The sequence below is a fragment of the Panthera onca genome, chromosome E1, assembly GCF_046562875.1.
Source record: "Panthera onca isolate mPanOnc1 chromosome E1, mPanOnc1 haplotype 2, whole genome shotgun sequence".
Classification (NCBI taxonomy): domain Eukaryota; kingdom Metazoa; phylum Chordata; class Mammalia; order Carnivora; family Felidae; genus Panthera; species Panthera onca.
The window spans coordinates 26046183-26060818 of record NC_138352.1 but is presented as its reverse complement, the minus strand read 5'-3'; the positions used below and the strand labels follow the sequence as shown (position 1 = coordinate 26060818).

General features: G+C 45.3%; 2 protein-coding genes across 21 annotated transcripts in view; one reads left to right on the top strand and one right to left on the bottom strand.

Moving 5' to 3' along the window:
• Positions 1 to 14636, top strand: part of TTC19 (tetratricopeptide repeat domain 19) — a 43441-nt gene that overhangs the window by 25860 nt on the left and 2945 nt on the right. For 2 of the 3 annotated variants that reach the window (XM_081791168.1, XM_060647188.3), the window contains 3 exons: positions 651 to 805; positions 2262 to 2424; positions 2936 to 4324. In XM_081791168.1, the coding sequence (XP_081647294.1) occupies positions 651 to 805; positions 2262 to 2424; positions 2936 to 3069 (452 nt within the window). In that variant the 3' untranslated portion in view covers positions 3070 to 4324. Of the gene's footprint in view, positions 1 to 650; positions 806 to 2261; positions 2425 to 2935; positions 4325 to 14636 lie in introns of those variants that run through there. The other variant, XM_060647189.3, reaches the window with a different exon arrangement.
• NCOR1 (nuclear receptor corepressor 1) overlaps positions 6389 to 14636 on the bottom strand; it is a 159199-nt gene continuing 150951 nt past the window's right edge. For 17 of the 18 annotated variants that reach the window (XM_078437696.2, XM_078437694.2, XM_078437699.2 and 14 more), the window contains 4 exons: positions 12218 to 12271; positions 11548 to 11769; positions 9009 to 9188; positions 6389 to 7515 (listed from right to left, as the gene is read on the bottom strand). In XM_078437696.2, coding sequence (XP_078293822.1) covers positions 7328 to 7515; positions 9009 to 9188; positions 11548 to 11769; positions 12218 to 12271 — 644 coding nt within the window. In that variant the 3' untranslated portion in view covers positions 6389 to 7327. The remainder of the gene's footprint in view (positions 7516 to 9008; positions 9189 to 11547; positions 11770 to 12217; positions 12272 to 14636) is intronic. The other variant, XM_078437704.2, reaches the window with a different exon arrangement.

Here is a 14636-nt window from a genome sequence, read left to right as displayed (position 1 = left end):
TAAGCTCCGCCCCTTCCCACATCCCTTGCGCTGTGCATCCCTTCCATCTGGCTGTTCCTGAGTGCTAGCCTTTTATGATAAACAGTAATTTAGCAAGTAAAATGTTTTTCTGAGTTCTGTGGGCTGCTCTAGCAAATTAATGTAACCAAAGGAGGGGTTTCTCAGGACCCTCAGATTTACAGCCACTCGTTGAGAAGCACAGGTCACAACCCGCAATTGCAGTTGGTGTCCTTAGAGGGGTCATGGCGGTCACTCCCATCACTAGCTGGAGGTCAGAGGCACAGGACTATGACTGGTGTTTGATGGAAGAAGGGGCTGCGGTCTAGGAGGACTGAACCCTTGTGGAGTCTGATGCTATCTCTGCACACACAAATGAGTGAATTCTTGCACACCTGCTGGTGTCTGAGAATTGCTTCTTGGTGTGGGGGGACCTCCCCGCCTTCCTGCACACATTGAAATTGGGTCTAGGGACCAGTTTAGATGAGAATCCACCTAAATTGTCACCTTTGTGTAACATTCAGGGGGTCCGGTACTGTGAAAATATTTGTGGGCCTTGGTAACAAGCAAAATATTAAGAAAGGTCGGCCAGTTCTCTGCCTCACTTTCTACGTTGTCGTTATATGCTAGCAATGCTCTTATTTCCTTCTTAGTGGAAGAGAAAGCCAACACCCACCTCCTCCTTGGCATGTGCTTAGACACCTATGCCCGCTACCTTCTGTTCTCCAAGCAGCCGGCACAGGCACAGAGGATGTATGAAAAAGCTTTGCAGATTTCTGAAGAAATACTAGGAGAAAGACACCCACAGGTAAGGGAGGAAAACAGAGAGGGGAACTGTAAAACAAAGGTTTAGAATTTCCGGGTGTGAAATGCCACCCTCGTTGGGAGCAGATCAGCAGCAGATGCTGCTAGGTGCTAGGTATTCCCTCCTCTGCCCGCCCCCAACTGCTTGTTTCCTAAAGGGGGTGAGGGACACCTGGTCAGCTCAGTCAGTAGTGCACGCCGCTCTTCATCTTGAGGTCGAGAGTTTGAGTCCCACATTGGGTGTAGGGATTACTTCAAACAAACCAAAACGAAACAAAACAAAGGATTTGAGACCTCTAATCAGTTATCCAGAGCATTCTGCCTGCATTTTGGTTCACCCAGCAGAGCAGCCTTTATAAAAGGTAGGTCTAACCAGGCACCCGTGAGCTTCCAGGCCTTGAGGGTACATGGCACAGTATTTTGTAATAAGGAACATTAGTAAGAATCATTAAGAGGAACAGGTTAATGCATGAAGATTCTTGTCTCCCTCACCGCATAGGTAAAATGCCAGGGGAAGTTGGGGGAGGGGGGGCAGAAAGGAGAAAGGGACTACATTACAAAGTAAAAACCACGGACATAGAATTAAACCACACCGTGCAGCGCTGTTAGAACAGTGAACACGTTGAACTTTGTCTTTCTCGTCTCTCACATTAAATTCTTAGAAGGAAGAACTGGACCACTTGTCAGAATGCTTGGTACCCCCAGCACAGGACACAGGCATTTTAACTGGACTGAACACGTCCCAAGGTTCAGGTCGATGGGCAGGGCAACTTGTTGGGCTGTGAACTCTCTTCAGGAAAGGGATTTAGGTTAGAGTCCCTTTAATGGAATATTACTGAGGAATAAGAAGACAAACTTGGAATTCAAACCACGAAGTGCTAGAACTGAGAGGAGGGGGTAGGGTCTGCTTCTCTTAGTACCAAAATTTTAAAAACTCTTAGTGGGAATCTTCCTAAATCAGTAATATATGTGGTTCTTCTCGAGGAGTCTCAGAGTCACCAGTAGGGATGACGTTAAATAAAGCCCTGGAGGCTGGCTTCTCAGGATTGCCGAATCAGGAGATCGTTACAGCTTCATCTTGCCGTTTAGTATTTTTTCTTGGTACTTCTAGTTTGATGATTAGATTAATAAGTCATATCCTGTTCCCTACTTGGTAGATTTGTATTGTTTTCCAGAGAGCCAAACTGGTGCCGTCCCCCATACAATGTGAATGATATACGTGTTTGTTTTATATATATATATATACACGTATATATATATGTATACGTATATATACGTATATACACGTATATATACACATACATATCAGTTTGTTAAAGGCTGATGTCTTTCATTTTTGTGGAACGTGCTAGGAAACGTGAACTCTTAAGCATATATCCACAGTTTACCAGACTCCAAATTAATGTTAAATCCGTGTGGCTGTTTTTTAAAAAAATGGCTGTTTTTTCTCTTGTGTGTAGACCATCGTGCTGATGAGTGACCTGGCTACCACCCTGGATGCACAGGGCCGCTTTGATGAGGCCTGTGTTTATGTGCAAAAGGCATCAGATCTGGCGAGACAGATAGAACATCCTGAGCTACACATGCTGCTCAGTAATCTCGCTGCAATTCTGATGCACAGAGGTAGGGGGCAGTGGAAGCCCGCCGGGCCTGCTTGAGGGAAGGGGTCACTGGATTTCTGCAGCTGTGAGACGGTTGTAGGGAGGGCGAGGGGCAGTCAGGAAGCTCCGGGATTCAAAGGCTGGCTGAATGTACTAAAAAGGATGTGTGTTTGGTTGAAGTACCATTGGGTTCAGTTCATGTAACTTGTGTCGTCCTGCACTAGCCCGTCGAACACATGGAGCTAAAGAAAATTTCCATCAGCCATGTGCTCGGCTGATGGAGTCAGGGCCCCAGGGCACCGGAGGGCCCCGGCCCTCGCAGCCCTGGCGCTCTACAGCTAGGCCGGCTCACAGCCTCTCCGAGCGAGCCATCGTGTCACAGAGGCTGAAAGGAGGCAGGGCCAGCCTGTCACTTAATGAGCACACAGCAAGTTAGACCTGAACTGTCGCTAGTGCTTGCTCTCAGAATCTTTCAGAATCACTTTGAAAACCTACATTTCTCTTTACTCTCCCTTCTCTCTGGGTTATTTTAGAACGATATGCACAAGCAAAAGAGATCTACCAGGAAGCACTGAAGCAAGCAGAGCTGAAAAGAGATGAGGTTTCTATACAGCACATCAGGGAAGAGCTGGCTGAGCTGTCAAGAAAAAGTAGACCTTTCACTTAATTTTATGAAGCGCTAAATCCCTTTTTGTTGTAGGGAATTTTAAGTAACAGTGGTTATTCTAGTCTCAGTGGCACCCAAATCAATGGCTTAAACCCTTTCTCCTTGATATTCATGTCTCGTCAGTTAGCTGTGGTGAAGGACAAGTTGTACGCACTGCCGCTTTTGTTCTTTAAAGGAAAGACGCCTTTCACCCCTGGCTGATGTTGACCTCTAAGGACAGATGTCAAGTGATGCTTTCTGTCGTAACGTATGGTGTGGTGCTGTCGTGCTGGTCTAAGTGTACCTGTAGATGGAGATGGGCCAGTTGGCCTTCGGGGTGGGTGTGGTGATTCAGCCACGCATCTCTATCCTACGATTTCGATCCATTGATTTGCTATACCTTTTTTTATTTTACCAATATCTGGAAGAACAGAACTGTCTCATGGCAAAGGGGGATTATGGTGAGTTATTTTTCTTATGTATTTCATGAAGCTCAGTGTGGGACCTAATGCATAATGGAGCAAAAGCATTGTCGTGGTTTGTGCCAGCGCCCAGCATGAAGTTTTAAAGTAGGAAGTAGGCCCTTGAAAATACACCCGTTTAATTATAAATCAAAGTAAACTGTATGTCTTCATATCTGGTTATATAGGACTATGAAAGAGGGGGGAAAAGGAAGGATATGAACACTCGTCAATGCTGTTTGAGGACTCCGCTTCCTTTGCAGCCTAGGTCCCTGAACAGAGTCCTCTGCACGTGCCCAGGCTGCACCCCCAAACCTTCTGTCTCAGGGTCGGGCCTTAACAAGTGTAATATGTAAAATCTCCCCAGTAGTTCTCATATGTTCTGCTTATACAGTGGAAGGATCACTGATCTGGATCTTAGTCCAGGCTTCTCGAGTTTGGGTCTCAGTATCCTCATCTGTAAGTAGGAAACGAATGAGATGGTCTCATAGCCATGGGAGAATGTATTTTGTCCGATGACCCTAAATGAATAGACTACTACTGTGTTCAAAGAGCCTTATCACACTGCCTCATAGCGTATCAAGTATATACATACAAGATAGGCAGATGGAGGTTTTTACCTCAGAAGTGTTGCAAAGAGCCCCTGGCCTAGGGCAAAGGCAATTTTTGTAGGTGCCATGAAGGAGCACTGTTATTGTTGGTAAGCCTTTGGGGGGTGGGGGGTGTGAGTGGGAATGGTAAACAGATATTTTTGTTTCTGTGTACATATTATTGGAAGAATCCTTTCATAATAAACTAGAGACTCTACAACAACATTGTATGTATTCCGTAATCTTTGAGTTTCTCATAAAAAATAACTCACTAAAGAGTTAAGAAAAACAAAATACTAGAAATCCTGAGGTCCAGATCCTCCAGGATTAGACTAAGACGCAAATTTTCTATTTTGCAGATTTAAATTTCTTCCTGCTTTCTGTCTAAGCTCATCTCTTACCACCCAGCTAGCTCCTTTGAGTCTAATGAGAAACTAGAATGTAAATGAGATTGAGTTTCAGTGCGACCCAGTCTTAATTTGTTGGTTGGTGATTTTTGAGAAATTACCGTCAACTAGTGGACTACTCACCTACGTGGAGAATGTTTTTGCTTTTTCACAATTGCAGGGGTTGCTGAAAGTAAGGATTGTGACTCCAGGTTTTATTTAAGAATTTTTCAATCTCCACAGTGATTCCGCTCACGGTCCCGTCCCGGTGCTGGAAAAACTATAGGTGTTTTCAGAGAAGACAGTCTCTTCCTGTGGGTGTCTCCATGAGAGTTCATTTGCACAGTTGTAAAACAAGGTAGCAGGGCAGGAAGGGCGATCCCTTTGCCGACTGGTCTGAGTTCAAAAGTAAATTGTTAAAAAGAGCATAGTAGAAATTTTTGAACTGTCACCAGCGTTTTCAGGGCATAAATATTTAAAAACTGGAACCCGCACACCCAAGTTACTTCCCATGATAAACATGCGCTGGAGATCTGGCTGTCAGAATGCTGCTATGGACAGCATTGGGAAGACTTTAATTTAGATCCTGGGGTGCTAAAAAAAAAAAAAAAAAAATGCAGAAGGATGCAGCTTTGGAACACTGAAATCTCAGCCTGCAAAGAGTGTCATGCCTTGGTTTCAGCCGACTTCAAGTCCTCTTGTCACTCTCGGGGCTGTCTGCCGTTTCAGTCCTGCCGAGGTGGACGTCCTCCCTCCGAGACGGTTGGCTCCATAGGTAAGCCCGCGAGAGTTCTGTCCTCTCGTTGTTCTCAACTAAGAAACGGTCCTGGACTTTCTCTCCCGTTCTGAACTCCAGGTGGTGGCGGATGGCATAGGAAAACACATACGCACTGCGAGGAGGGGGCAAAGGGGGAGCGCCACTCACTCTCGGGTCCTCGAGGAGAGCTGCGCCAGTAACAAGCTAGGCTCTGAGCCGACTACTCTCAAAGACTGTGCTGACTTGGGATAGCTCAAGACCTTCAGGGTCATGGAAAAATAATCATGATCATCTCTTTTGGGTCAGCTGACACAGTAGATTATTAACAAAGTCTCAGACATTACGAGCAGCAGCAAACTGTCAATTAGAACATTTAGTTACGGTTTTTCACGCACGTGAAAATTTTATGTATATCATCAAGTGGTGCCAGCTTTCCAAGTGGAAGGAATCTGATCACTAAACCTGCTCTCAAGTTTACTGTGAGGACTTCAGGTCTAAGACAAGAGTAGAATAGTAACAAGAGTGAAGGCCTTAACCATGTAGGCAAAGGACGGAGCCCGTGTCCTCATTATTAAAATCAAGATCAGACACCAATGCTGAGGGTGATGCGAGGATCTCATTACAAAGGAGGCAGTCAGTGGTTCCCATACACCTGCTTTCTGTAGAGGCTTGCATACTTTTGTTAAAAAGTTGAGATCTACTTAGAAGTCCATGAAGTGCTCACGTGTATCATCCCGAGAGACCTCTGCCTCTCCCCTTTCTCATCTTCAGTGGCATCCTTCCAAAACAGTTAGTATCCACGTGCTGAAGGATGCTGCAGCACTATGAAGTCGTAAAGTAAAATAAAATAATCTCACAGTTCAGTAAGCAATTATTAAGGGTGAAACTGACCCCTTCATAATTATTTGCTCCTTGAGATTCGGTGAAAGATTCACCAGTAAACTCTTGCCCACGAGGAATCACAGGGAGAGTAAGAGTAAGCACTGGCACATGGGGAAAGGGAAGTGAGGCTTCGGGATACACAGCACAAGGCAAAGCTAAGAGTCAGATTCTGTACGGATCGTTACCTTCTAACTCAACCGATAATACAGGGCAACCCACTCCTCTGAAACCTGAGACATCAAGAGCCTTGAATCACACATGATCTATGTGGCTATGGACAGGGTAGTCCAATTTATTTCGAAACAAAAGCTCTGTTGGGCTGCATCAAATGCAGGAGAAAAAGAATATTTAGGGCCACGGTTAAGTTACCAGTGTGCATAACAGTGAGGTATGCCTCAAATAAGCCTTTTGTTTTTAAACTTTAAAAACTGAACTATAACATACCCATGCAGTAATATTTTTCAGTGCCACTAATTAAAAAAAAAAAAAAAAAAAATTAAAGCCTGCACTGGAAATTGACAGTATGGCAGAATTTTGTTTCTCCTACCTTTGACCCAAAAACGTAATGTACAGATTTTATATAGGGTCTGTGTTAAAAATCTAAACATTTCCACAAGATTTTAAACATCGCTGGAAATCTGAATTTAGAGGAAACAAAATTAGATAAAAGTACAATGCCCGTGACAGCCAACATTATGTAACTGGGCTGTATGAGGTTGTTGAGAAGGCAAGGGTTAAAAAGATAGGTGCGATGTTTTTTTGTTTTAAAATTACCCCCCAAGTTGATGCGCTGATTTGAACATAAGTACACCAGATACTACAGCAAGGGGAAACACTGCAAAAAAGGTAATCTATTTACAGAAGAGTGATTTAAAGACATTATGGTTTTCTTTACAAACAGATGTAAGAACAAGAATTGTCACTTTTTAAAAACTCTACATTTCAACCCTCCACTATTATTATAATCCACCGAACTGCCTATGTCCGAGGCAGTCCCCCCGTCCCTCCCCACCCCCCCCCCCTTTTGACTCTCCAAATAAATTCCCATCATTTCTTCATCTGCGGTCCAGGCTCTCTTAAAAAGTCTCTGGGCACAAGTCCTAGGACGAAAGGCTTTTGACCTGCCATTAAAAATGAAACCGCCAAAAACGAGAGCTCCCTGTCCCACACCCTGGCCCCACCGAGACCCCTTCTGGGTGCGGTTCAGTCATCGCTATCCGACAGCGTCTCGTACTGTGCAGAGAGCAGCGGGGCAGGCTCTCGCTCCCAGATCCTGCTCTGCTGGTGAGGAGCCGCTTGGTTCACGGAGGACGGGGCACACGCGATCGGGGTCGGTGGCGTACTGCTGAGCATCCGCATAGTCAGAGGGTTGTAAGGAAACTGAGTCGAGCCTGACAAAAGAAAAACTGTTTTCACCGTCATGAGCACAGCTGCTGTTCCCTACAGCTTCCACGGGGTGGAGGGAGACACGATTATTCTATTGAAATGGTCTTGTGACACCGGGAGCAGAATGAAACACAGAAGGGCCAGGGTTTCACCATGTAGACTGTAGCCTATGGTAAGGCACCAATCCGGTGAGAATCTAGAAGGCACGGAGGACACGAGTAAGTGCAAGCTTAGGGTTGCTAAGTCCGGAAGTGGAAGCTCAGGGCTGAACTTTCAGTGAGTTCTAGAACCAGGTGTTTCCATGGAGAATCCAAGTAAAACTGCATATTAAGCTCGAAGAGTCTGGTTACACCAAGAACTCCTGGCCTCTTAATGATAAATGCGGCAGTACGTGCTCAGAGGACGAGGGGACAAGGAATTGCAGCAGGTCACAGGGCAGCAGGATGCAGGTCAGCTGCTGGGTCTCTGGGCAGATTTAAAAGGTACAAGATTTGGAAGAGGGTATGTGCACCTAACGACAGCACTGCTACCTCCTGCCACTTTCTACATTGGTCTCAACTGTCCCCAGAAAGCCTCTTACAGCTTAAGAAACAATAAGACAGAAAACATAGCCATTTTATCATGGGATTTCACAAATTAAATTCCTTCCCTAAGAGAGGAAACAATTACTGGTTTAGAAGTTGTCAAACTAGAGCACAATCACTTCACACGTGATGTGAGTTTTATGAAGCAAAGGCCTTCGGTTATGCTGACGATATCCATAGGAAATTTATATGTAAATAAGGGGGAGAGCACATTTCAGACATTTTCCACTGACGTACATGTATTTAACTCCTAAAAGATGGCTCACGATTCTCTGAGACCCTTAAATCTACACCAGGTAATCCCAGTTTTACTTAAACAACAAAAAAGCAAAGCCTGTTCCCTTTCAAGACAACCAGTATTGTGGTTATTAGATTCGAGAAGAAAGCTTACGAGCAAGCAAGCACAAAAAGGAAAACATTCATAAATACCCTAGAACACGGTTTTTCATCAGTTTGTGTAAATATAAGTGAGCCTGCAATAGAGATGGCTTTTTACACTATCTCCATTTCTTATTTTGATTTCTTAATATTTCCCTAAGAACCTTCTCTAAGAATGTCTATAGAGAGGCTAAGGGTGAAGCCTGGGAGCGGCCCTTCGCTCTCAGGTGTGGTTCCTGGAAGAACTGAAATCACAGACTTCGTGGCTTTGCAAATAGCAGGTGCTGGCTCCCAGCACAATACAGAAGTGGGGGGGAACGGAGATGTTTTCATAGCTCTTCCTTTGTTCGTGGTAATCAGACCTTACGTTCTGTAAATTTTTAAGATTCCATGCATTCAGTGTCTGTTTTGGAAAGTGGAATCCTACTGATACAATAATGGAAATTGAGGTTTCCAAAGTTTGATTTTAGAAGTACTAGCCAAGGCTTTGATAAAAAAGGACTTTACGACTCCTTTTCTAGCAGTAAGTTCCTCACCTGTTGAGGAGGGCCTGTCTTCCCAGGCCCACCCTGGTGTCTGCCTGTGGTAATCCCCTTCTGAATGTACAGAGGAGACGGAAGAGGGCCTTTCAGTTCCTAAGAAGCCTTGCCCAGGGATGGGAGATTTAGATTTCCTGCTGTTTGACTTGCTGATCAGCTTTGGTTTGCAAACTCCTCCTAAAAGTGAAATAAATTAACTCTTGACATATAGTAATTATGTTCTCAACTTAAAAACCTACCCAAGTGCTGATGGGTTATATGCCGCTGAGAGAAAGCGGGAGGATGGCAGGCGGTGCGAAGAACCCAGATCCTAGGACCCAGTGAAGTTTCAAAGTTAGTATTTAAAAGCCAGAATTTACTTGTAGCAACTAAAGCAAAAGGGGTATGTCCTCATGCCATCAACTTGAAAACCATGTAACCAAGGAAATTAAATTTCTGAGAGGAACATCATGTCTTTCCGGGTCTTGGAGCACAGAAACTAAGGAAATTAAAGCAGGTTGACGAAAATCTTAAATCCTAACTACCTCCTTGCCTGCCAGTTTAAAGAGAAGCAGAGGAATCCGTACACCACCCCAAGGAAATTTTATGCCCAAAAGCGTGGAACAGAAGCCCCTTGGTGGCCATGCTACTGGTCCCCAGCAGAAGCTCAGCAAGTCTTGGCAGCCTGCTGTTCCAGGCTCCGGTCTACAGAAGTTCACAGGAGTGGGACGCCCCTGACAGGGCTCTAGAACAAAGCATGGAAATGATGTCTGAAGAGAACAGAGCCCAGGTGAGCAGCAGACGTGTTCCTCTGCCTCGCAGAACCTGAGACCTCACCCTGCCCCGAGTCCCACGGCGCCCAGAAAAAAGTGGGTGGAAGGCAACTTCAACCCCTTCAACTATCTGCACAGAAAAGAAGTGCAAGTCCTTGATGGTCAGGAAGAGAACCGAATGGGACGAGGGGAAAAGATGCTTCTGGAAGAGAAACTTCAAAATACACAAAGCCAGTTTGGGCTCCTTTGGTAAAGAACAGATCATCATCAAAAAGGAGAGGTGAAAAGCTTAGGAAACAAAATACGGCAAGGATCAGAACAGACACGACAAAAAGGGCGTTAGCACAAAAGGAAAATGTGAGCTAGAGTAAAAGCAACAGATGAAGACGACTGAAATAATTAGATTAAGATGACTAAAAGAACTAGAAGGTAACAGATCTGGAGGACAAAGACTAGCTGGCAAAAATGTAATTGTGTTTTTTGAGATGGATAAGCCCAACGAAAGAGGCAAAACAGAACATTTCCAGGAGTGTAGAAATCCACCTGCAGGTGCAAACAGCCTCCCTGTGGTCAGGAAAGTCTGACACAGCACGAACACCAACATACTAACTAATTAACTTCTTCAAATTGAGGCAAAGAGGCTTCAGGCAGATAAACTGTCACCTGCCAAAAAAGGGGACATCTGGCCGCCTTCTTACACAACCATTGATGCCAGGTGGGGGAAATGTAATAGTGTCTATGGAATGTTTTGAGAAAGGTGCCACACTGTCCTTTCAAGTATCAAGGCAGCAAGAAGACATTCTTGAGCGGGAACAGTCTCGGAGGACAGCAGCCTCTGAGAGAAAAGGGAGTGTGAAAACAGTACCAAAAAGAAAGGTCTCAACAGAAGGGGTACATGACCAGGATTGCTTGAAGTGGGTGACCGTCACCAATGTTACCACCTTCAAATACACGCACAGGTAAATCAATACAAATCAGGAGGTAAGAGCAGAAAGGGGAAGACTGTGCTCATCCTTCAGAGCAGGAAGTGAATCCACGTTGCCATAAAATACACGTGGGTGTAAATAAATAAGAACCTCTGATCTCTTTGATCTTCTTCACCTTAGTGAGATCTTTTGCTTGAGGGTAACAGGAAAAAACCCTAAACTAAACCTGAAATACCGCTGACCTGCCGGTAAATTTTTAAGCATAAGAGATCCCAGTTCTCAAAGATTAAGAAAAAGGGGTTTCAAAGCTTAGAATCACAGTTTTTTGTGTGCTTGCTTTTACCAGGACGTATGAATGACTGGTTCTGATGTCTATCTGGCCTTTTATGTGTCCATACAGAGATACTTCTAAAATGATGCTTATCAGACAAGAACACTAGCTTTCTGGATGATCTGAAGGGTTGTTTTTTTTTTCCCTTCTTCTATGGCTTAAAATTCTTTAATGCTGAGCCTGTTCTCTTTATTACAATAGTAAGTCCCTTTTATTCAAAAGCAGAAAGGAACCTGCACTTGTATTACAGTTAAAATATGTCGATCCAGATAAGGACTAGATGCAAAGAAAAAAACCCAACACTCAAAGGTGACTTCTGCATAAAAATCTCCATCCTTTTAAAATTTGTTCGTGTTACTAAAATGTCTGAGCAGGTTAAAAAAAAAACAACAACTAAGTAAAACCGTTAAGAGGGGACTCTGGGAACACACAAAATGAAACGTCTTGGTGACACATTACAACTTGGACGTAGAATGGCGTTTTCTCGGGAAAGGCAGCAGAAGGGCACAAGAGTGAACACACTTTACCTGAATGAGGTGACGGGTCCCCTTCCTCTCTGCGGGTCTCCCCACTGGGCACAACGGAGGTGCTGGCGCCACCGGGCACCACGCCGACAGGTTGGGACATGACGACTCCGTGCTCCTCGACTTTGTCGTCAAAGCTTCCCATGAGCGCCTTCCTGATGATGTCTTCCAGACCGAGGTTACTGGCAGGATCAGCGAAAGAATGACCTCTAGAGCTAACTGAGCCTGAAAGAGACCAGCACGCCATTTCTGCTTATTTCCGAACAGCAGACGAAGAGACAGAGACCAGCGGACTCCAAACGGCCTTTGGGCCCACGGGACACACAGCCCCGGGCCAGCTGCCCGCAACACCCCGAGAGCCCACACAGGGGCGCCCAAATCCCCCAGTAGTAACTCCAGCAAATGGAGTTTTCCTTTGCCAAATGAATGGGTCCAGCCACTTTTCTTAAAGTTCCTCGTTTTTTTCTCTTTTCAGCTCCCTCGTCTCTACACTGTTCTTTAGTGGTTTTGATTCTCTTTGTTCCGTTACCTCTCCAGCAAGTGTTTAGTGAAGCTCGGCTCCCTTTTTACTGCCGCTGTCTCCTCCCCGACTACATTTATGCACACTGGAGCAGTGCCCCTGCTGGGCAGTCGGTACTCGTTGGGTATCGGGTGGACACATTTTGATTCTTACCTGAGGTAGTGACTGCTGGCAGATTAAAGATCTCAGTTCCTGGTTGAGCGGCTGCTGTATTTAAACAAACATTTGAGTTAACTGAGATGGGATGATCACGTACACTGAAGGAGATAAAGTCTCAAACCCTACAGTGAAATTAACCTTTTTATTTCCCATGATCCCAACCTTATTTTTCACCAGTTAAGATAAAGAAGTAGTTATTTTAAAAAAATCAAGCAACAAAAAATTGGATGTGGGAAAATCTGAACAGGAGCCACGTGCCCACAGGAGGAAGAGAGCGCTCGCACTGCCGGAGAAACACCAATAGGAAAGGGGTCCAGTTTGCCAGAGGAGAGACGCCTCTGGGATGAGCCCCGGGAATGCCAGCCAGTCTGAGGCAGCCTGGCCGCAGACCCCTCCACGAACAGCACGAAAACGTGGGCTTCCCTATGCTTCACCGGGAGCGACTCCCACAGGCGCAGGAGCAGCCCGTGATTTGTCATTTGTGCAGTATGAACAACAGGTGGGACAGCCTGGGAACTACCTATAAAGCGCCGAGACAGAGGTAGAAGGAATCTGGGAACGTGAATGGTGTTCTCACCACAACTTCCAACTTGCTGCTGAGAACTCGAAAGAGAAAGAAGAGGGAAGCAGGGTGTGGGGTGTGCCCCAGAGCAGAACGCGGAGCTCTGGGGGAGTCCGCAGCAGGATGGGCTCTTCCCCCGAGAGGAGGCCGCTCTCCGAAGCCGGGCTGCATGTGCCTGGAAACTAAAAACTTCCTTCATCGGGGCAACTTTAAATTGGCAACAGGAAGGAGGACAAAAATCTCCGGGAAGAACTATATAAAACCGTGACCGTCTCCCCACTCATGGGTCAGGAAAACGTGCAGTAAATAAACTGAACCTGAAACAGTGGAGTGACGAATACACAAAAGTTTCTGGAATAGAATTCATTCATTCGACAAATATTTATTAAGCATTTGGTGGAAACATCATAAAATCACCTTCTTACTGATCAAAATGGTCAGATAAAGACGATTTCGTATTTTTCAACCGGTGAGAACACTACGATCCTGTGTGTATTTTCCCCCTGGAGCTTACAGTTTAGTGTGGTACTTTGTGAGGCCGTCAGAACGGAACCACCCCCGTGCCTCAGTAAAAGTGCCAACTTCCTCGAGTCCCAAGGCCTGTGGCTCACATGCTTAACGAGCACTCCAGGCACAGGGATCGATACTCAAGTGTGAGGACCCCTGGCTTAAAACAGATGGGCACACGTGTGTGAAAGAACGTGATAACCACTCAGAAACGGGCAGGGAAGACCGACAAGGGACAGCTGTTTAGGAGGCAGACTCGACAGGAAGAGGTGCAGAGGGAGGGCTGCCCAGAAAGCTAGTGGAGGAAGTGTGGCAGGGAAGGAGGGGGTGACGTGCTTCTCCGTGTGCAGAGGTAGAACGTTAATTCCTTTTTAGACACTTAAGAAGCCAAATTCACAAGAAGACAGAGGTCCTCAAAGGTATGCAAGTGAAACTTCATGGGAAAAGCCGAACCCCACTTCAGACACGAATCTGGGAGTTTTCAGCACACAGCTTACACCCCTGGAGCGGGTGAGAGGATTCAGAGGTTCTAGTGCGTGAGGACGGCACTGGGAAAACAGCATTCAGGGGTCAGGCAGAGCAAGACTGAGCTGCTAAGAAGACATAAAAAATGTCCAGAGTAGAAGAGAAAAAAACAGGAGAACATAGTATCTGAAAGCCAAGAGAAGAGAATATTTCTAGAAGGGGAAAATGGCTTGCGGAAGATCAAATAAAGTAAATTTAAAGCATTACGGTTTTTGAAGAACAAAATCACTGATGTCCTCGGTGGGAACGCTGAATTAATCGAGAGACTCCAAGGTGAAACAAAGTGGTCTCAGTTGCTGATGGCTTTGATGTCTCGGTTCTACTTCCTGGGGAAGACGGAATGTGCCCTGGGGACCCATCAGCCCACTGCTTCCTTAATACAGTTCCTCAACTGTCCCTTCCCACAATCGAAAAGAGTTCCTGCGATCAAAAAATTCCCCAAGCAATTTTGTTTGTACTTGCATTAAGACATTCACGCATTTTATCCTCTGTTAAAGTTAGGGACTTGTTTCATTTTACATTTTCAGAGTAGAGACCATCTGTCATTGTAAAAGCGCCCAACACAGCACCCTGCTCAATAATTAATTGTTGAATGAATGAATGAGAGAGCTACTGCCTGAGGACAAAAGAAAATAGAAGACAACACTGTTAAGTGGGCTTCTTCAAGTCACATGTGGCTTGACATCTGTCAAACAATTTTTTTTCCCACTAAAATGAGGCGAGACCAAGACTAGAGAGGATGAGCGAAAACCCCTCAAAGACGGAACAATTCTAAACTGGCCGTTCTAGAATCGGCAGGTCTCCACGCTCTGATTCTTC